This window comes from Erythrolamprus reginae, chromosome Z (assembly GCF_031021105.1).
Source record: "Erythrolamprus reginae isolate rEryReg1 chromosome Z, rEryReg1.hap1, whole genome shotgun sequence".
In the NCBI taxonomy this organism is placed as follows: domain Eukaryota; kingdom Metazoa; phylum Chordata; class Lepidosauria; order Squamata; family Dipsadidae; genus Erythrolamprus; species Erythrolamprus reginae.
The window spans coordinates 113,854,426-113,877,411 of record NC_091963.1 but is presented as its reverse complement, the minus strand read 5'-3'; the positions used below and the strand labels follow the sequence as shown (position 1 = coordinate 113,877,411).

Here is a 22,986-nt window from a genome sequence, read left to right as displayed (position 1 = left end):
GAAATACTTCTGCAAGTTGACTTTCACTTTGATGCTCTGTATCTTGACAATACAACTTTTGTTATTGTGGTTACATAAAACTACTGTTAACTACTTCTGAAGCATTTGTATGTCTAATTATGGGCATAACCTCAAAGTGTCCTTTATAGTTGGGCCCCACTTTTTTGCTTTAAAGCAAAGGTGTAATTGAATTATATGAGGACACACAAAACCAGTTGCCTAATAAACTTTGCTTAGCAGCTGTTGGGAAATGAAGAATCTGCAAGAAAACAACCAACCTCAGAGAGCACCAAGGACACCCCCTCCTCCGGCAGTTCTTATTTTCAAAATCTCCATTGCAAGTCTCACCTAACTGCCAAGGCAAAGATTGAACTTGTGGCCTTGTTTGTGCTAAGGAATATGTTAATTAGTACTTGGGCAAATAACAGAAGGTACTTCCCTTCTACTGTATTTTTTGACATGATTTAATAAGATTAATTAAAAGAAGATACTATTTAGGCTCAAAAAAATCTTTGTTCGCCTGCATCTTTTAGTTTGTTTATTTGTTTATTGGATTTATAGGCTGCCCAACTCCTGCTGGACTCTTTAAACAAATAAACGTTTTCTATTAAGCAATATTTGAGTAAGAACTCCACAGACAATAAGTACAATAAACATGTACAATAAAATACACAAAAGAAGCAAACTGGAGGCATGAATGCAGATCTGTTTCTACTATCAACATATGTCCTTGGGCAATAACCTCCATAACAAAATAATGCTGATTGCCTGCCTTTAAAAGTTGTTGATGCAAGACGAAATGCATACAGAAAAGACTACAAAATGATCTGCCATCAAATAAAGATATAGCACTGCCTAGAATTCTCCTTCCTTGGATTGCTATAAATACACAGAACATGTACTTTGTATATACTCATTAGTAGAAATTTAAGTGAAGTTGTAAATATGTTAAATACCAATTGCTTTTTAATGCAAAATAAGGAAGTCAGTTTTACAATGAAAGCAATTTTCCTTCAGAGTCTTCATTAACTCTCCGGGTTCCTAAGAGGTGGTGGTAAGGGGTGGTGCATAAGTGTACCATCGTGACTTCCGTCACATTTATATTTTACTAGCATTGTGTATATAAACATTGTTATATCTTTGTATACCATTAATATCTACTTGACTAAACAATAAAATAAAAATAAAATAAAGATTCAAATAACGTTGGATTTTTGTGTCCAGGGACTGTCGGAATTGCTGGGTATTTGGAAAACGTAATGCTTTTGTAATCAGAAGGTTATTTTTTTAGAGATATGTATTTTTACAAGGAAATGCAAGGATGAAACAGATGAAGCTGTCCCAATGCTTCAATATAAAACAATATTTCAAACAGGAGTGAACGGTGGGAGCATGAACCCCCTTCGCCTCACCCAGAAATACAGGGCACAAAGCGAAAGGCTCGGCTGGGGAAAGGAAGCGGACTCTGCCCATGCTCAGAAACACTGCCCTTTGGTAACAAGGTCTGCCAGATGTTGGCTTAAATTCCCTAATGGAAAGACGGGATGACTAACACCGACTTCCTTCTTTCGGTTTCCCGGAGTTCCTTACCGTTTAATGCGGAGCAGGCAGGCGGCGCTCGGTCTCTCTCCGTCCCAATCCCCACTGGTCGTGGGGTCCCAAAAGGCCGAATGCGAAAGGAGCACTCCGGCGGCGGCGGCGGCAGCAGCGGCGGCCGCAGGGGGAATCCCAGGAACCGGGGCTCCTGTAGAACCGACTCCGGATCCCGCTCCTCCTGCCGAACCCAACCCCGCTACCGCCCAGAGCTCGGCTGGTAGGAAAACGCCCGTGCCTCCTCCACCACCGGTTCCCGGCCCTCCGCCTGCCGGGGTCGCCAGTACCGCGGCCGAAGCTACCTCTTCAGCAGAAGGACTCTCCGCCATCATCGCCAACAGTCCCGGCTACGCTTCCGGGACTTCCCACACCATCGACAGAAGTAGGCAGAGCGGAATCACGAGGCTCCGCCCACTATCAACCTATCAACCATTGAGGTACAGAGTTCCAGAGCGCCCTACGTTGTTTAATTCCTTCAGCCGCGGCTTAATGGAACATTGATTGCATTAGAAATTCTAGAGTATTGCCCTCACTTCCGGTTCTGAATGGTTAAGTTCTCTCCGGCACGGGTGAAAAAAAAGTTCTTACGAAAACAATTGGGAAGGGAAAGCTTCTGTTACATGCGTGCGGTGTTATTGCCAACCCCCCCCCCCCAGCCAAGATTCTCCTGTTTGCTTCCGGGATGTCTTTCTGACATCTGTCGGTTTTCCTAGTGGCCACCTGTCCCAAGTATTAAGCAGATCTGACCCTGCTTAACTTTATTCAGAGAGGGTTTTTTGCTTATTGTCTATTTTTTATGGTGTGTGTGTGTCTATTTTGAATATATTTGTCTATTGTCCTCTTTTATCGTTACTTTTTATTTAGGTTTATGCAAACTACTAATATACATGTTTAACAAACAAATAAATAAAGTTGGGATAGGAAAACTGGATGGGTTTATTGTTTTTTGAAAACCCTTCTGTGTTGGAACATCGACAAATCTCTAATGCAGGGGTAGGCAAAGTTGGCTCTTCAATGACATGTGGACTTCAACTCCCAGAATTCCTGAGGTAGCATGATTGGCTCAGGAATTCTGGGAGTTGAAGTCCACAAGTCATAGAAGAGCCCACTTTGTCTACCCCTGGTCTAATGCCTCTAAGAAGCAACGTAACAACTGGTTATCGCCTCCTAGGCAACGTTCGTTTTGATTTTATAATGTTTATTTTCGTCGAACTACCACTCGAGTTTTCAATTGTATTTTTAAAATTAGATGCCAAATAAAAATTAAAAGGGTAAAGCATGTCATTGCTGAATTATTCGTGTTATATAGCGTGAGATTTTTTTTAAGTGCACGCCATTTTAAAAACATTGAGGGGAGCCCCAAATGTGCTTTTTTTTGCAGGCAACTGGGGGGGGGGGGGGTTCTTTGAAAATGTTTCGCTTCTCATCCAAGGAAGCTGTCTGCAAGAAATAGAAATCTTTCCATTCCACACTATCCTGTTAGAAGCTGGAGAAGCTTCTTGGATGAGAAGCGAAACGTCTTCAAAGAGAAAAACAAAGTCCAGTTGCCTCATGGAAAAAGTACCTTGGGACAACCATGACCTGGACGACCCAGCATTTCTATTATGAGAGGAAATGAAACTCTTTATTTAATTCATTTTGTTCAGAACGTGGCAAAGTGGAATCTCCCACATGGTCATTCTTATTACTTATTCGTTGTCAGCTCAAATTCGCACTCTCCTTATCTGCGCACGGGGGCCTATTTTGCATCGGTAACCAAATTTCAAGGGGGGGGGGAAACAACCCTGCGGCTTTTTGCATTTCCCCCCTTTCTGCTGCCATGGTAGAATATCGCCCCGGAACCGCCTAAATAGCTATAAGATTATACCTTTTTTTCCTTGGGACGGGGCACAAAAAACCCCTAACAAAATATCTTTGCAAAGAAGTTCTATCAATAATTAATCATACGAAACTTAAAGCAACGAATTCCCACCTGCCTTAAGTAATTATTTCAAAAATTCCCTTTTACGGACACCACCCTTCCGCTTCTTACGTACAGCTTGCTCAGAGGCGAGCAAGCACAAGCTCCGCCCTCGAGCCTTTCTGGAGGTAGATTCCGTCCCCCAGACCTGGGGCGCCCAACCTTTTGGACCTCAGGGACCGCCAAAGTCATAATTTAAAATCCCGCGAACCCTAATTCATAACTTTAAGTACCACAGGCCACTAATATGATTTTTTTTAAAAAAAAATAAATATATTTGTAAAATAATAATCGGAGAATGTCCATTTTCTTTCCTTTTTTCCTTTCCTCTCGTTTCCTATTCCTTTTCTTTCTTATCCTCTTCTCTCCTCCTTCTCTTTCCTTCTTTCCTCTTCTTTCCTTCTTTTTTCTCTCTTTCCTCTTACCTTTTCCCCTTTCTTTTCTTTTTCCTTTCCTCTTCCCTTCCCTTCTTTCTTTTTCTTTCTTTCCCTTCTTCCTTCCCTTCTTTCCTATCCTTTCTTGGCTTCTTTCCTTCTCTCCTTTCCTCTTCTTTCCTTACCTTTCCTTCCTTTTCCTTTCCATTCTTCTTCCTTTCCTTTCTCCTCTCCTCTATCCTTCTTTCCTATTCTTCCTTTCCTTTTTCTTCTTTCCTTTCCTCTCCTCTCCTTCTTTCTTTTCCTTTTCCTGCACCTGGATGCAGGAGCTTCTCCGGGATGACCAATGGACCAGTCCTAGGACTACCACAGCTCTGGAATATTGGACCGGCCCATGTTGTGCAATGTGCAACTTTGATGTATGAAACGTGCAAAAAGCACAGCCCTTCCCGGCTGGAACGAAACTCTCATCTATCGAGGAATGCTCACTGAAGTGGCACAGGAAACTGTGATGTAGATGTAGGCCCAAAAGGCAGCTGAATCTCCACCCGCACACCCACCCCTCCAGGCAGCCATTTGTCTGAGCACAGTGAGTTCTTGGTCTTACTTTCCTGTTCCAGCTCTTGTGACTCCCACCATATACTAAAGGTAAGGTTTGTGCTTGGCCTTAAAAGTGGAAGCTGGCATGAGGGTGGGTTGTTGTTGGGCCATGCAGCCTTTTGTTCCAGGGCACGGGGTGTATTAATTGCTCTCAGCCATATCCCGCCCAGGGGTCAAGATTTCTCCACGAACCACCATCAGTGTCCATGGATCACAGATTGGTGGCCTGTGCCCTAGACCAGTGTTTCCCAACCTTGGCAACTTGAAGATATTTACACTCCCAGAATTCAACTCCCAGAATTCCACAGCAAGTATTTGCTGGCTGGGGAATTCTGGGAGTTGAAATCCAGATATCTTCAAGTTGCCAGGGTTGGGAAACACTGCCCTAGACCAGTGTTTCCCAACCTTTTTTGAGCCGCGGCACATTATTCACATTTACAAAATCCTGGGGAACATTGGGGGGGGGGTAAAAAATTTCGACAAAACCCCCCCTCTCTTCCTCCCTTTCGCCCTATTTCTCTCTCTCCCTCCCTCTTTCTTTCCCTCTCTCTCCCCTATCCCTCTTTCTTTCTTCGTTCCTCTCTTTTTTGCTCTTTCTCTCTCCCTCCTTCTTTCTCTTTCTTGAATTCTCTCTCTCTCTTGCATTCTCTCTCTCTTGCATTCTTTCTCTCTCTCTTTCTCTCTCTTTCTGTCTTTCCTGCTATCTCTCTTTTATTCTCTTTCTTTCTCTCTCTCTTGCTTTCCTTCTCTCTTTCTCTCTCTTGCTTTCTCTCTTTCTCTCTCTTTCTTTCTCTCTCTCTTTCTCTCTCTTCCTCTGTTTCTTGCTTTCTCTCTCTCCTCCTTTTTCTCTCTCTCGTACACCACGCTGGCAACAGAGAGAAAGAGAGAGAGCGGAGAGAGAGTGGAGGGTGGCTTGCCGGTCCGCGGCCCCCTGGATCAGCGGCCCCGCATGGCCCCAGCGCGGACTCCACCGCCGCCTCCGCCTCCCAGTAGCACGCTGACTTCTACCTGCAGGAATGGGTGGTGGGGCGCCACGAAGGACGGCGCTTGAAGGCCACCACGGCACCATTGTTTTCATCACGGCGCAAAGCCATACAGTCCCGGATCGCTCGCTTCTCCTGCCAGCAAGCCGGCTGCCTGGGAGAGCGGCGCGCTTTTTAAACGAGCGCTTTTCAAACGCGGCGCTTTCCTGGGCAGCCGACTTTGCTGGCCGGAGAAGGGAGCGATTCAGGACTGTGCGGCTTTGCGCCACTTCAAAAATTTCTGCGGGGGTGTGTGTTTCCTAATGGCTGTGCAGGTGCATGCCCACGCAGCTTAGAAGCAACAGTGGCCGGCGCCCTCCCACCGGGCCCCAAATCTCACTTGCCGTCAATGCCAGGGAAGCTCCAGCCAGGCTGGGCTCGCAGCACACCTGACCATGTCCCGCGGCACACTGGTTGGGAAACACTGCCCTAGACTACCTGTAAGAGCTGTGCCAGCTGTGCATCGCTTTTATACTGTTAATTCCGGCCTCTGTGAATACATTAAGTCTGTTTTACTCAAAGTTAATTGGTCTCCATTCGCTATAACAAGATACTTGTTAGAAAAATCGAGGCCAGATTTCTGTGCTTTGTCCAATTGAGAATAATCCTAAGGAAATAACCTTTCTCCAATATTTCTCTAATTATACCTCTTAATTGTGAGTTGATTTACACATCCCAAAATAAAATTAAAACAGTTGCTGAAAACAAAGGGAATATTATTCATTTTTAATTGCAAACGTAAGGCAAAACAAATGTCTAAATTGTATGTCCTCTTGTTTTATACACACACAAACACGTAACATATTTTTGATGATAATGAAAATAAAGGGGGAGTAGTATAGATCTATTTGGAACTATTTAGCTCTCAGCTATCCATAGGCTTACCAGGATTTGAACCTGGGCAGTCTGCCTATAAGGCAGTAGCTTTTATCTTCTAGGCCAAAGGTCTTTCTCCTTTCTCAGCTTGTACCAGGGAAAAGTTATATGATTTTTTTCTGTTGAATCATCCTAAATATGGGAGGGAGCACACTCCTTCCTTTTTATTTCTTGACAAATAGGTGTGTTGTGTGCATTTTTATCTGCTCAGAATACTGTACTCTCAATTAACAACCCTCTGATATCTATGCTTCAGCCAGCTGCAAATCCACTGAACTATCAGCTCTATATGCAGTATATGATTTTTTGTCTCCCTTTTCATTATCAGTAAAAATGTTATATATAACATATATATATATAACATATTTTTGCTGATAATGAAAAAGGAGACAAAAATCATATACTGCATATAGAGCTGATAGATACGTTAGTGAAGATCGGACTTAATCCCTGGATAGTTCACAGCTGGCTGAAGCGTAGATATCAGAGGGTTGTTGTTAATGGCGAATATTCTGAGCAGAGCCTGGTTACAAGTGGTGTGGCACAAAGGTCTGTTCTGGGTCCTATTCTTTTTAATATCTTTGTGAGTGACATAGGGAAAGGTTTGCCTATTTGCTGATCACTCTAAAGTGTGCAATAGGGTTGATGTTCCTGAAGGTGTCTGTAATATGGCAAATGATTTAGCTTTACTAGATAAGTGGTCAGAGCAATGGAAACTGCAGTTTAATGTTTCTAAATGTAAAATAATGCACTTGCGCAAAAGGAATCCTCAGAGTATTGTATTGACAGTTCTGTGCTAGCAAAAACTTCAGAAGAGAAGGATTTAGGGGTAGTGATTTCTGAGTCTCAAAATGGGTGAACAGTGCAGTCAGGCGGTAGAAAAAGCAAGTAGAATGCTTGGCTGCATAGCTAGAGGTATAACAAGCAGAAGAGGGAGATTGTGATTCCGCTGTATAGAGCGCTGGTGAGACCACATTTGGAATACTGTGTTCAGTTCTGGAGATCTCAAGTACAAAAAGATATTGATAAAATTGAACGGGTCCAAAGACGGGCTACAAAAATGGTGGAAAGTCTTAAGCATAAAACTTACCAGGAAAGACTTAATGAACTCAGTCTGTATAGTCTGGAGGACAGAAGGGAAAGAGGGGACATGATCAAAACATTTAAATATGTTAAAGGGTTAGATAAGGTTCAGGAGATGTGTTTTTAATAGGAAAGTGAACACAAGAACAAGGGGGCACAATCTGAGGTTAGTTGGGGGAAAGATTAGAAGTAACGTGAGAAAATATTTTACTGAAAGAGTAGTAGATGCTTGAAACAAACTTCCAGCAGATGTGGTTGGTAAATCCACAGTAACTGAATTTAAACATGCCTGGGATAAACATATCCATCCTAAAATAAAATACAGGAAATAGTATACGGGCAGACTAGATGGACCATGAGGTCAATTTTTGCCGTCAATCTTCTATATTTCTATATACAGTGGTACCTCTACTTACGAACTTAATTCATTCTGTGACCAGGTTTTTAAGTAGAAACGTTTGTAAGAAGAAGCAATTTTCCTATAGGAATCAATGTAAAAGCAAATAAAGCGTGCAATTGGGGAAACCACAGAGAGCGTGGAGACCTTGTTTCCTCCCAGAAGATTCCTAGAGAGGCCCCATGGAGGCTTCTCCCTGCCTTTTCCGGTTACAGTTTCGAAGGCTCGGGTTTGTAAGTGCAAAATGGATCTTGAGAAGAGGGGGGAAAATCTTGAACACCCAGTTTTTATCCAGAAAAGTTCATAAGTAGAGGCGTTTGTAATTGAAAACACCAAAAGGGCAGATTCAATAGGCCACTAGGTCATTTTTGTCAGTTTTCCGTTCCATATTTCTATGTGAAACACAAAGAATAACAAGTGACAAAAACAATTTTTTAAATTAATTATATTTATTTAAAGTTGGTTTATATCTCTAACAGCAGGTTTCAACTGAGAGGGCAGCAGAGGCTTTTTACATGGCAAACAGAATCAGGAACGCCACCATCAAACAGAAGAGCCCCATGGCTTCTGAAAGGGCAAAACCTAGAATAGCATAAGAAAACAACTGCTGCTTGAGGGATGGGTTCCTGTAGGTAGAAACAGAAAAAAAAAGAGAAAAGATATAATTCTCCAGAATAAAATATTACGTAATGTTTTCTGATAAGTATTAAACAGCATACATGATAGGTACTTGACTATAATTTATTTAAAATCGTAGGGAGGTTTGCATAGTTCTGCTCCTATGTAAATAAAAGCCATACACAGAGAGAGAGAGAGAAAGAGAGAGAGATTGGCATATTTGGGTCTTTTCCTGTGTGACTGAGATTGATAGAATCTTGGCGACGTTTCAGCGAGATCCCACTCGTCAACTTCAGACTGGTGCTTTCGGCTTCGTGCTCGGGCGAACAAAGCGTGGGAGGAGCTGCTGTCCCTCTATATAAATACTGGTCGAAGTGTGTGGAGTGCTGGCTCAGCTGCTGCAAGCGGATTGGTTGGCTGGGTTGTAACATCCTGATTAGTTGATGGGGTAACATCTGGAGTAGTTGATGCAATTGATGTTAGCAGTTTAGGGGTGACCTCGTCGAAAGGTCGCCAAAATTCTATCAATCTTACACGGAAAGGGACCCAAATAAGCCAAGATCTACATACCTATGCCTGTGAAAATCTACAAAAAGAAATTATATACAGTGATATCTGGTCTTATAAACTTAATTGGTTCTGGGACGAGGTTCTTAAGGTGAAAAGTTTGTAAGACGAAACAATGTTTCCCATAGGAATCAATGGAAAAGCAATTAATGCGTGCAAGCCCAAAATTCACCCCTTTTGCCAGCCGAAGCGCCCATTTTTCCGCTGCTGGGATTCCCCTGAGGTTCGCCTCCATAGGAAACCCCACCTCCGGACTTCTGCCTTTTTGCGATGCTGCAGGGGAATCCCAGCATCGCAAAAACAAGCGCTTCGCTGGCAATGGAAGTCCGGAGGTGGGGTTTCCCATGGAGGGGAGCCTCAGGGGAATCCCAGCAGCGCAAAAACGGGTGCTTCGCTGGCAACGGGAGTCTGGAGGCGGGGCATCCCAGTGGCAGCGGTGGGTTTGTAAGGTGAAAATAGTTTGTAAGAAGAGGCAAAAAAATCTTAAACCCTGGGTTTGTATCTCGAAAAGTTTGTATGATGAGGCGTTTGTAAGATGAGGTATCACTGTATTTTATCTTTTCTTCTAGTGTCTTTGTCCCTAAGATGAATGGAAGACGAGATTCAGGAAGCTACAATGAAGTTGGTATTATTTTTCTCAAAAGAAGGATCATTTAAACTAAAGGAACTGAATACTAATTCTCGTTAGTTTAAAACTTAATAAAAGATGTTCTTAAATGCAAAATGCTTTACAGGTAATCTTCAATTTGCAACCACTAATTTAGTGCCTGATCAAAATTATAATGCCACTGAAAAAAAATTACTTATTACCATTTTTCAGACAACTGTTGCAACCTCTTTGTGGTCATGTGATCAAAATTTGGATGCTTGGCAATTGGTGTGTATTTGTGAAGATTGCAGTGCCCCTTTGTCATGTGATCCACCTTTTGTGACCTTCTCACAAGCAAAGCCAATGGGGAAGCTTGATGCACTTAACAATATTGTCACTAATTTAACAACTGCACTGATTCATTTAACAACTGTGGTAGGAAAGGTTGTATAATGGGGGGAAATTAATTTAACAATCATTGCATAGCAATGGAAAATTCAGGATCAATTTGGGTCTTAGGTCAAGTATTACCTGCATCAGTTTTCCAAAAAAAAAGACATGCTTTTTGATTCAAAGTTTTATGAACATATGTATCTATACACCGTACAGATGGGGGGAAATGACAATAGAACAGAAATATAATTGTTTTGTGAAAAAGAAGATAATGCCCCAGATGGTAAAAACATGCATTTAAGACAAGTATGCTTTGGAACTGTTTATCTTAATCAATAGATACATCAGAGGCTCCCATGCCCAAGGCTGAAATGATGGCGAACCTAATGCACAGGTGCCACAGGTGGTACACGGAGTTGCCCGTTGCTCTAGCTCAGCTCCAGCTGATTTTTGGCTTGCACAAAGGCTCTGGGAGGAATGGGAGTGGGTGTTTTTACTGTCCCCAGCTCTAGGGAAGCCTTTGGAGGATGAGGAGGGCGAAACAAGAGCCTACAGGGCCCACCAGAAGTTGGGAAACAAGCCGTTTCCAGGCTCCAGAGGGCCTCCGGGGAGTGGGGGAAGCTGTTTACGCCATCCCCAGGCATTAAATTATGGGTATGGGCACTTGCACTTATGCGAACATGACCTAGAAGGTTCATTGTAAAAAAGGCCACAGCCCACTATCATGGTCTATTCAGGACTGGGTCTGGGCTGGCATTACACGCACTTGCACAAGTCAAGCTGTGCGCACATGTATCCATAACGGCCCACCATTCACGTGGCCCGGTTCCCCTCTCCCCTGCCCCCAGCCAGACCACCAAGCTACAAAGACTGGGGACTGCTGGGATACATCATAGCATTAGCTGCATCTCTCCTGCCATTTGATGATTTGAGTCCGAGAAGTCTACTCTTCTGCAATCCTTCCTTTCAGAATTACTGGAAAGTATTCACAAAAGAAATCACCACCATTATATCTGTATGGATAAGTGGAATCCATTAAGCCTGTCCTCTTTTATTCTCAACTTTACAGGGAATCTTGCACAGCCTTAACTAATTTACTGCTGAATTTCAGGATTTACTACCAAATAAATAGTGTCCAGATTTCCTGCTATCCAGCAGGTACCTTAACACAATACATAATTGTGTGCTTATAAAATTTAACTTCAAAAAAAAAATATTTGACATAAACAGTGGATCTGCAATGACATGTATGTATCTCCTCAACACCCCGTTTAATAACAAAAGTCTATTTGGAACCACTGGCTTTCCAGAAAGCCTTAAAGACTTGGCACTGTTGGCAGGTCTGGGATCCGTGATTAATTGATACACATTTAGATCCGGCCAGAATGAGATTGTATGACTGTATGAATTGGGTTTTAAATGGTTTTGTATTGGTTTTTTATATTGTTTTTTTAGTTGTCGTAAGCTGCCCAGAGTCCTTCAGGAGTTGGGCTGCATACAAAATGTAATAAATAAATAAATAAATATAAATATAATAATAATAATAATAATAATAAAAAACCTCGCTAGTCTCTTCTACAAAACTATCATCACATGCCTTAATGATGGCCATCCAGTTGTAATCACTTCCGTTATAACGAAGTGTTTTTAGAGATTGGTAGAGGACTACATGGTTTTATTCCTTCCCCCTACATTTGGAGTTTGCCTATTGGAAGAATGTTCTACAGATGATTCACTTTCCTGTGTGTTTCATCTTAGCTTGGCACACCTGGAGAATACTCATGTGCAAATGCTGTTTGTTGATCTTAGTTTGGCATTCAACACAATCATTCCTCAGCATTTGATGAACCAACTGGGCCTATTAGGTTTTAATACTCCTTTATGTAATTAGCAATAGCATTTAGACTTACATACCACTTCATGGTGCTTTTACATCCCTCTCTTAAGCGGTTTACAGAATCAGCATATTGACCCTAACAATCCGGGTCCTCCTTTTACTACCCCGGAAGGGTGGAAGGCTGAGTCGACCTTGAGCCGGTGGTGAGATTTGAACTGCTGAACTACAGCTAGCAGTTAGCTGAAATAGCCCGCAGTGCTGCACTCTAACCACTGCGCTACCCCAGCTCTTGGATTTCCTTATCAAAAGGCCCCAGTTTGTGTGACTTGGAAGAAAAGTCTCCAACCCCACAGGGCTACTGTTCACCTTGATGACCCATGACTGCTGTGCCAAATCTGCTACAAATCATATTGTGACATATGCGGAAGGCATGGCAGTGGTGGGTCTTATCTGGAACGACAATGAAGATGCATAGAGAAGAGGTGAAGGCTCTGATGGATGTGCAATAAAAGTATTCTGGTTCTAAATGTTAATAAAACAAAAGAGATCACCATAGATTTTAGAAAGTGTATGGTCATACAGTGATACCTTGTCTTACGAACTTAATTAGTTCCAGAATGAGGTTCATAAGGTGAAAGGTTCGTAAGATGAAACAATGTTTCCCATAGGAATCAATGGAAAAGCGATTAATGCGTGCAAGCCCAAAATTAACTCCTTTTGCCAGCCGAAGCGCCCGTTTTCACGCTGGTGGGACTCTCCTGAGGCTCCCCTCCATGGGAAACCCCACCTCCGGACTTCCGCATTTTTACAATGCTGCAGGGGAATCCCAGCATCGCAAAAATGGGTGCTTCACTGGCAACGGAGGTCCAGAGGTGGCGTTATTGCAATGCTGGGATTCCCCTGCAGCATCACAAAAACGCGGAGGTCCGGAGGTGGGGTTTCCCATGGAGGGGAGCCTCAAAGGAATCCCACCAGCACGAAAACGGCTGCTTCGGCTGGCAACGGAAGTCCGGAGGTGGGCCATGACAGCGGCGGCGGGTTCGTAAGGTGAAAATAGTTCGGAAGAAGAGGCAAAAAAATCTTAAACCCTGTGTTCGTATCTCGAAAAGTTTGTATGACGAGGGGTTTGTAAGATGAGGTATCACTGTACTCTCAGTATCAAGGATGAAGCTGTAGAGGGGGTCAACAGTATCACATATCTGGGGGTGCAGATAACTAACAATCTAGTTCTCCACACGTCATTCTTAGTGAAGGATACAAACCAGCACCTGCATTTTCTGTGTCAGATGAGGACTGCACATCTTTCTCCTTCTGTCCTGGCTACTTTTTACAAAGGAACAATGGAGAGCATTTTAACAAACTGCATCACTGTTTGATTTGGTGGCTACAGTGCCTCGGGTAAAGTCCATACAGAGAGTGGGCAGGGCATCTGAGAAGATTATAAGAAGCTCGCTTCTTATCATTCAGAATACTGCTTACAAGCACTATGTACATAGAACTCAAAGCATTTTCAGAGACCCCCACACACCCACTTCTCAGTCTGTTTCTCTTGCTCCCCTCTGGGAGGAGAATTTGCAATATTTCTAGCAAGACTACCAGATTCTGTAACAGCTTTATTCCCTACGAAATTCATCTGGTAAACTCACAAGATTTGTTTCTCTTGTTGTGTACATATATACATCTAAACTAGACTGCGTTGTTTTTCTGTGTCATATGTAGGTATGTGCCTAAATTTATTTATTTATGTAGCCGTGTTTTTATTTATTTATTTATTTGATTTGTATGCCGCCCCTCTCCATAGACTCGGGGCGGCTCACAACAGCAATAGAACAATTCATAACATATCTAATAATTTAAAAACATTTAAAAAAATATGTGGTGCATATTAGACACGAAGACTCTCTGAGATCTGTACGCAATGAAATTTCATTTTAATGTATGCCGATTAGTGTACATTCAAAGTGACAAATTTATTCTAAGTCTACAGACTTCCCTAATTAAAGTTTCTGTATTTCCCAACTATCAGCAACGTTTACTTCTTAGAAGATGGATTTATTTGTGGATAAAGTTCATAAAATAGATTCTAACTACATAGAAATAGTTCTTGTGTATTAGTTTACCTTGCATAACCAATGATTAAGCTGCCAAACACTGTTCCAATCCCAGCTCCTGAACCAGCTACTCCAACCGTAGCAGCACCAGCACCAATGAATTTAGCAGCTGTATCAATATCACGGGAGACAGAGCTGGTCTGGATTTCCCGATGAGCCAGCTGATGAGTGGAAAAGCCAAAAGGCTGTGAAATGAGCACATAATTAGTACAGTTTGAGCCAAACATCTGAAAGTTGCATGTCTTTCTTGCACAAAAATATGTAATTCAGCAGTTAGCTGGTAATGAATTAGGGTGTACTAAGGACAGATATAACATTAAAGAAAGAACAGCAATGTTAATGTCTTGCCAAACTTTTAGCCAAAGGTAGAAGAAATGTAATTTTCATGGTAGTGTTGACCTCTAACTCCTAACAGCCCCAGCTTGCACTATTGATAGTGAGCATCTGGAGCATATAGATTCAGCAGCATCTGGAGGACTAAAGCAGCGGTGAAATCTACTTACCTTCCCTACTAGTTCAAAAGCCATGCGACTTGAGGGTGCTTTTTCACCCTTTACGTATGCGCAGAAGGCTTTGCGCTTGTATAGAAGGTTAAAAAACAAAAATGCTAGTGTCTGGGCGAGTGGGCGGAGCTTCGCACTGCTATTCACTCCAAACTACCAGCAGCCACTATTACTGATACGCCCGAACTGGACCAAACCCAGTAATGGGCCCCACCCGGAATGGATGGGGTCAGCGATCCATTAGCATTGTTGGATGGGTTCTGGAGGTTAGCCATGCCCAACATGTGGGCACGCGCCTCCGTGTGAGATTTTGCTTCTGTGCATGCACCCAAAGCAACATCTCACGCGAGGATGCGTGTGAGATTTCAACCATTCTGCATGTGCAGAAGCCAAAACAGGACAAAAATTGCCAAAATCTCACTCCTGTCCTCACGTGAGCTATCACTTCAGGCGCATGTGCAAAAGTGAAATCTCACACGGGGGTGCATGCACACGTGTCAGGCACACACACACACATGCGCGCCAGCTTCAGGATCCCGTACTTGTAGGAAAAAGTAAATGGAGCCCTTCGCTGGCTGAACCGGTAGCATTTGACCCCTGGACTAAAGGGTTTTTATAGTTTCTAAGTACCGGAGGTTCGTAATAATAACACATAGGAAGCCACACGGGAGTTTTTGTACAACAGAAACAAATGTTAAATTTCCACGAGTCAGGCTCCCTATAAGAAGACTTAGAAAATCCAAACTTCATCTGTGCCTATTTAAAGATGACATCTACCACTAAACTACAAATATGCAGATTGTGACAACCTCAATACTGGACAGATACACTTGAAATGTTTGTCCATCTAAGAGATCCTAATTGCGTGATCTTTTATGATTAAGGGGAAACTTCAGAAAAACAACTGAACAAGAATACAGTGATCCCCCGCTCGTTGCGAGGGTTCCGTTCCAGGACCCCCCGCAACGAGCGGGTTTTCGCGAAGTAGCGCTGCGGAAGTAAAAACACCATCTGCGCATGTGCAGATGGTGTTTTTACTTCCGCAGCGCTAGCGAGGAGCCGAAGATTGGGGGCGGCGCGGCTGTTTTAAAACGTCGCCGCCGACATGGGGGGCTCGCTAGCACCCCCCTAACCCGGGTTGGGGGTTCGGGGGGTGCTAGCGAGCCCCCCATGTCGGCGGGGACGTTTTAAAACACCCGCGCGACTTTCCAATGAGTCCCGAAGACAAACGTCAAACTTCCGCGTTTGTCTTCGGGACTCATCACCCGGGTTTGGAGGTGTGCTAGCGAGCCCCCCATGTCGGCGGGGACGTTTTAAAACACCCGCGCACCTTCCCAACTGAGCCCTCAAGCCAAGCGCCAAAGGCGAACTTCTGCGCTTGGCTTGAGGGCTCAGTTGGGAAGCGGCCCGAGCGAATGGCGTGGGCGGGAGAAGGGCGCGCGAGCCGTGGGCGCGCGGGCAGGCAGGCTGCGGACAAGCCGTTCGCTCGGGCCGCTTCCCAGCTGAGTACTCAGCTGGGAAGCGGCCCGAGCGAACGGCGTGGGCGGGAGAAGGGCGCGCGAGCCGTGGGCACGCGGGCAGGCAGGCTGCGGACAAGCCGTTCGCTCGGGCCGCTTCCCAGCTGAGTACTCAGCTGGGAAGCGGCCCGAGCGAAGCGGCATCAGTGAGGAGTTTGCGTGGGCGGTGGTGGGGAAACTCCTCGCTGATGCCGGCCAAGAGGGGGAAGACCTAGGGAAGCCGCCCAGCAGCTGATCTGCCCGGCGCCATCTACGCATGCGTGCCCATAGAAAAAAAGGGCACGCATGCGCAGATGGTGTTCTGACTTCCGGGTTCAAAAATCGCAAATTACCCTGTTTGCAATGGTCGGGGACGCAATAACCGGGGGATCACTGTAATAGAAATATAGTCACTTGTAATCAGGTAGCATTAACATTGAATGAATGGATGGATGAATATTTATTTAAATGGTCCTTGGAAATTGCAATTCATGAACCATCTAATTCAAAGTAATTTTTACATTGACAGTGAGTGACAAGTAGACTAGAGGTAAAATAATATCAGGATGGATACTGTCTTCTTTCCCATTTTTATGTTCACCTATGCTTGTGGTCTATGAACCATTATAAAAGAATTATTTCTGTTATTATTTAAGTAACATTAAACATTCTTGATCATATGGAAAGAATAATTTCCTATAGTGACATTGCCTCCTTTGTGAGAGTCTGATGTGTGTAAAGTTATATAAAATTCTTCTAATGTTCCCAGTATGTAAAATATTGTAACAGGAGGCCAGTAATATCCTATAGATCCAAGGGTCAAATAGTCCATTTCTGTCCTTTCAGAATATAATGTATAACAATTACCTGCAAAGTTTGAGTCTCAGGCCTGCTCAGTAAAGATAGGGAAGCTGGCCTAGTTAGAATTCGAGAACAGCAGCGGAGCTAGAGAGAAAAACATTTCAGTTTATATCAAAGTACATACAAATCTATGCAGTAGTCTAAGCTAGTTATTCAAAGCTAAACTAATCCAAATCTATTTAAAATTTCTTATATTTACACTGAGATTTTTTTTTACAATGACCTTCAATATGTTCTCAAGAAAATACCAAAAGAGAATCTATTTTATATTATTCGACACAAGTGACATTTATACACATGGACAATACCAAATGGATAGACTTCATCTTATGCTAACAATGCTGGAAAAGTTTGGATGCATTCTATTAAGACACTTCCTGGTCTAATTGTAGCTCAGCCAATTGCTAGCTAAACTGAAACGCAGAGTGAAAAAAGGTACTTTCAAGAATGAAAGTGAAAAAGTAGGATTGATTCTTAAAATCATGAAAACAAAGATAACACTAACAGCTGCAGATGGACATAAATCAATAAGGTGGAAACTGAATTAATTCAAGAATTTATCTTTCTTGGATCAAAAATTGTTCACAATGACAGTTCTCCTCCTGAAATCAAACACCTTAAGTCGTACTGCAATGGTTAACATGATTAAGATCTGGAAAAGTAGATATAATTGATACTGATATAAATACAGCAAAAGTAGGCTGGTTAAAGCAATAATTTTCCATGTACGGGTATGAGAGTTGGACGCATGAGAACAAATGATCGAAGAATTGATGCCTTTGAACTATGGTGCTGTTATAAATTATTGTGTATACCACAATTATAACAAACAGGTGTTGAATCATAAAACAGATCACTAGAAGTCAAATCATAAGGTGTCAGATTTACTTTCGCATGTTATGTGCGCAAATTATCAGAGAAATCAGTGATGGTAAGAATGGTTAGTGGGACAAGAAGGCGCAAGCTTGATAACATCTAAAGTGATACAAAAATGAGCATCAAATAACTGAAAGAAGTAGTGCTTAACAAGTTAATACAGAAAGTGCTGATTTATAAAGTTGCCAACAGTTGTACCCAATGGAATGGTTGAAGCAACACCCTTGGATGATACCGTAAATTATTTTGTCTACCTTCATTCAGGGAACAGTTAATACATATTTTTATGGTACTAAAGCAGGGGTGCATAATATGTAGATTCTCAAATGATGATAGACTATAACTGAACTATCTTTCATTAATAGGTATACTAGCTCAACTAATGGCTATTAGAATTCAAGAGATCAAGCGACACATTGTCCATTCCTCTTATACAGAAATAAAGCCTGGCTACATAATTTCTTTTTAAAATATACAGGGATTCTACATTCGTTATTATTTTAAAAAACATTTTATCGTAAGACTGCTCAAATTATTCAGACGATCATATACACAACTCTGAATAATAGCAAAGCAGAGGAGGCTGAATTAACTAAACATGTTTTCAGTGAGGTTTTTTTTCATGTTTTTTAACAAGATTAAATCAGCTAATTTTTTTTAATTGATTAGGATGTTTTGATGAATTTTATATAAAATATCTACTGTCAGACAGACATCAAAGTAATATACAGAGTTCAAACATTTTGGCATTTGGGCAAAAGGATACATTAGAATACTGAATCCTCATTAAGTAGGGTGATTTATAAGAAGAGTTAAGCTTTAGTTATGAATATTATCTTCTTTTATTATTTATATATTCAGTTAAATTCTTATCTAAGATCATAATACAGTACTTTTTAAATTGTGGGAAAATGCCAAAAATTGTAAATATATGCAATAGACTAATGTAAAGTATTTTATTATGAGTAAATTACTTTAAATAGTACAGTGGTACCTCTACTTATGAACTTAATTTGTTCCATGACCAGGTTTTTAAGTAGAAACGTTCATAAGTAGAAGCAATTTTTCACATAGGAATCAATGTAAAAGCGAATAAGCGTGCAAAACCCATTAGGAAAATCCAAAACCTTAAGGCTTTAAAAAAAAAAAGCAGCAGGCGGATGAAGCGAAGGCAAGTGGAGTAGAAACAGACAGCGAGGAGATGCGAGGAATGGAGGTCCTAACAAAGGCAAACGAGTGAAGACGGGCAGCAAAGGAAGCTTCTGCCCCAAATCACTTTCAAAATCACCCCTCCAGACGCTTCCTTCGCTGCCCCAAAGGAAGCGTCTGGAGGGGTGATTTTGGAAGCGATTTGGGGCGGAAGAAGCGGTAGGTGAGCGGGGATTTTGGCAGTGAAATGGGGCGGCTACGGAAAGCTCTTCGGACAGCCTGCTTGGCCGCTGCTCGCAGCAGCAGCAGCTGAAAGAGATGCGAGGGTTCATAAGTAGAAAATGGTTCGTGAGTAGAGGCAAAAAAATCTTGAACACACGGTTCGTATCTTGAAAAGTTCGTAAGTATAGGCGTTCGTAAGTAGAGGTACCACTGTACTTTAAATAGTACTTTACTATTTTAATTGTGGGGAAATGAAAAATATTGTAAATATATACTGCACAATTGAATTTATATTTCAAAATAAAAACATGCAGATTTTTTAATAGCCCGGATATTATATATTATGTTGCCACACATAATTAACGGTCTGTGACCTTTTCCTCTTAGTCACATTATTACAAGGCTATCAAGCAAGGGCACTTTTTTCTTTCTATTGTATATTTTTGAAAAAATTAACAGTCAAGGGTGATGTGGAAAATTGTTCATATTGAAACAATCTGGCTCCAGAATAAATGTTTCTTTTCCTTGTACAGTAATACCTCGTCTTACGAACCTAATTGGTTCCGGAAGGGGGTTCATAATGCAAAAAGTTCGTAACACAAAACAGTTTCCCATCGGAAACAATGTAAAAGTGATTAATGCGTGCAAGGGGGGGGAAAAATTCCCAAAATGGCGCTCCACTGGGCGCCGCTACCCGGCTGTCACCTTTTAAAACAGCCGGCTGTTTAAGAAGGTGACAGGCGGGCGGCGGCGCTTCTCGGTGTTCTCCCCAACCCGAACCCGAACTTTGCGGGTTTGGGAGGCTGCCGAGAAGCGCCACCGCCCGCCTGTCACCTTCTTAAACAGCCGGGGGGCTTCTCGGCGTTCTCCTGAACCCGGAAGTTCAGGTTCCGGAGGCTGCTGAGAAGCGCCCGGCTGTTTCAGAAGGTTACAGCCAGGCGGTGGCGCTCGGTGGAGCGCCGTTTTTGCGATCGGCGGCAGCGTTTTCGGCCAATCTGGAGGCTGGAAAGGAGGTGGGGAATCCCAATAGGGAATTCCATGGGCGGAGCTTTGACCTCACGAAGACGTCCTTCCTGGTCGGCCGAAACGTGGCCTCCGGAACCCAAAAAGTTTGGGTTTGGGAGAACGCCGAGAAGGCCCCCGGCTGTTTTAAAAGGTGACAGCCAGGCAGCGGCGCCCAGCGGAGTGCCATTTTGTGATCTGTGGTGGGTTCGTAATGCGAAAAAAGTTTGTAAGAAGAGGCAAAAATTTTCTGAACCCCGGGTTCGTATCTCGAAGTGTTCGTATCACGAGGTACCACTGTATCTCTAATCAAAGAATTCCAGGGATAATTTGTACATTTGTGGAAATGTGCTGTTTAAGAACAGAAAGAAAATTGCAGTATGACATGCTGCTTCCAAACGTATCTAGAACTAGAAACCATTCCTGTGCTAAACACTTTGTAAATGGATAAACTATCCTTGAAACACCTCAATTAGCCTTTTTTTGAAGGAAAACAGATTCTAGGGTAGAGAATTAATAGGATGGGCTAGAGCAGTATTGGGTTCCTTACAAGTACAGGCCACACTGCACACCAGTAGTAAAAATGGCAATACATGCGCAACCCCAGATAACCAGCAGGCGGGCGGGTGCGTCCCAACGAGATTTTGCTCATCAGGACGTGCCCGCCCACCCACCAGTCACCCGGAGTTGCGCATGCGTCGCACCTGTAGCGGCGGTAAGTAAGAACCCCCATCTAGTCCAGAGCCTAATTATTCCAGGAAGGTGCATTTTGGCCAAATGCATCAGTTACTAACAAAGGACAGACACCTTGCCTAGCAGATGAGCAAATAAAATGAGAGATGTTTGTTTGCACATTTTACAGAATTATTTGGCCATTTTAATAAATTATTCATAAACTAATTTAACAAGGATCAGCAAATAATCTGCCAAAATTCATTGTGAGGCTTAGAAAAAAAATCACTTAGTTTTCTCTCTGTAAAATAGGAGTCTTAATAATATAAATCAGCTGGATCAAATAATTTAAGAAAAATGAAGTTATTTATTAGTTTCCATTATGTCAGGCATAAGGCAAACATTCCATACCAGAGCTGGTGAAGCCAGAAGAGTTACTGGAGCCTGCATTCTGATTGTCCTTAACAAAGGAAAAAAGATACAATGAAGTACACATAGCTTAAAAAAAATAACTGAGTTTAAAAAGGTACACACAAACACCTCCACCACTGTATGGCAAAATACATGTACTGCCATTATAAAGAGCTTTTTTTTCTTTTATCTGTTGACTTCCCATTACTAGTGTATTTTTAAGTGAAGTATAAATACATAATTAAATAGTAGATTTAGCAACCACAATTCAGACTAGCAACTCAGTTGTTAAGCAAAGTGTTGTTAAATCAAATCATAGCTGTGCTTAATGATCATACTTTGGTTTGCCTTTTACAAACTTTCAAGGTTAACAAATGCAAGTATTGGTCATAAAATTACTTTGTGAATAGTCACTAAATGCGGAGTATTAAATCTATCAATTAACACAAATCGGAGGGAAGAAAGGAAGGGATGTGATAGATACTAATTCTATTACGTTGACTCTTAATGACATAATTTCCATAAGATAATGAAAAATTATCAGAAAAATAGATAAGTTAATATGGCTATGATATTTAAGAGAAAATTACTTTTTTCATTCTCTTTTTTACAGGCTATAGATTCTATTAGTAATATTGAAAAATATTAAACTGCTACAAAAAGAAAATGCTAATAGGAGACTCCTTTTGTTAAAAATGTGCAACTTTAACTATCTCTTTTCTCAGTTTTCCTGTTTCAAATAAGAGCTTTCTAACCGAACCTTTTCCAGATCCTAGAGTATATCACTAACAGCATTCCAGTACTTTTTTCTTTAACATACCTACCTAGCCAGATATGTAAAAAATTTAGATGCACTATCCCCCCCCCCCCCCAATTTAAGTTCCCATTCTTCATCTATTTTGCCAGTTTCTCAAAATGATACCGGACAACATATTTTGAGCTTTGAGGGTCACGGGAGAGCCACCCATTCGTTTGTTCTCCCCAAATATAATATTTATTCAGAAGCCAATTTCACCGTGTTCAATGGAGTTATTCCTTACTGGCATCAGGATTACTTCTTGAAACGACGGGAGTGTAGTCTAGCTCAATAACAGTAACGTGGACATTCAGTCTGGGAGTCCTCCGACATTTGTCAGAGAAGAGGCTGTGCGAACTTTTAGAAGCCCTGGGAGATTTTAAGCCATTAAAATTTTGCTTAGTCATTAATAAGAAGCTGTTGTGGGGGGGAAATGAAAATACCACGAGGGGAGGGTCGTCCTATCTGACTACCACGTTGCACCATTAATCATTATTTTCTAGCGGTCTGTACCCTCAAGTACCCCGGCTTCCTGCATAGCTCCCCACTCCTTCAGGTGCGGCGCCTACTGCTGCTTGCGCCATCGTATGTCCCCCCCCTCCCGCCCCCGAAGCGCTACGCTGCTCACCTTCTAGACCGAAGCAAAGAAAGATTCCACCGACCGAACCCTCAAAATCGCGGCACTTCCAACCAGCGAAAACCAAGCCCCGCCCGCACTCACTCACCTTGCCGATGTATCGCTGCGTCCTCCGTTCCTATTGGTCGACGCGACGCCCAGGGGCTGATGGGATACAACTTTCTTCACTACTCGCGTTTTGGGCGGGGGGCCTGCGCGCTTCTTTTTTTTCCCCCTTTCCTTCACTCAAGGAGGACTGGGTAGTTCCAAAAGGCTCCTTGTTCGCCCATTGGCTAGCTCCTTTACGACGTCGGAGATGGTTCATAAGATGATGCAACTAGAAGAAGACAGAAAGGGTGGAT

At 42.5% G+C, this 22,986-nt stretch overlaps 2 protein-coding genes and 1 long non-coding RNA gene across 3 annotated transcripts in view; 1 reads left to right on the top strand and 2 right to left on the bottom strand.

Moving 5' to 3' along the window:
- UBE2Z (ubiquitin conjugating enzyme E2 Z) overlaps positions 1-2,182 on the bottom strand; it is a 29,594-nt gene extending 27,412 nt beyond the window's left edge. The window contains exon 1 of the mRNA XM_070726506.1: positions 1,591-2,182. Coding sequence (XP_070582607.1) covers positions 1,591-1,925 — 335 coding nt within the window. The 5' untranslated portion in view covers positions 1,926-2,182. The remainder of the gene's footprint in view (positions 1-1,590) is intronic.
- On the top strand, positions 1,597-9,791 carry LOC139153004 (uncharacterized). The gene is made up of 3 exons (XR_011556742.1): positions 1,597-2,030; positions 4,254-4,575; positions 9,660-9,791. It is a non-coding gene; the product is annotated as an uncharacterized lncRNA (long non-coding RNA).
- Positions 8,336-22,914, bottom strand: ATP5MC1 (ATP synthase membrane subunit c locus 1). Its single transcript, XM_070726509.1, is given in 8 exon segments — positions 8,336-8,531; positions 14,030-14,205; positions 16,887-16,964; positions 21,213-21,261; positions 22,734-22,781; positions 22,783-22,816; positions 22,819-22,869; positions 22,872-22,914. Coding segments are annotated over 8 exon segments (594 nt in total). The 3' UTR covers positions 8,336-8,416.
- Between the last annotated feature and the right edge of the window lie 72 nt (positions 22,915-22,986).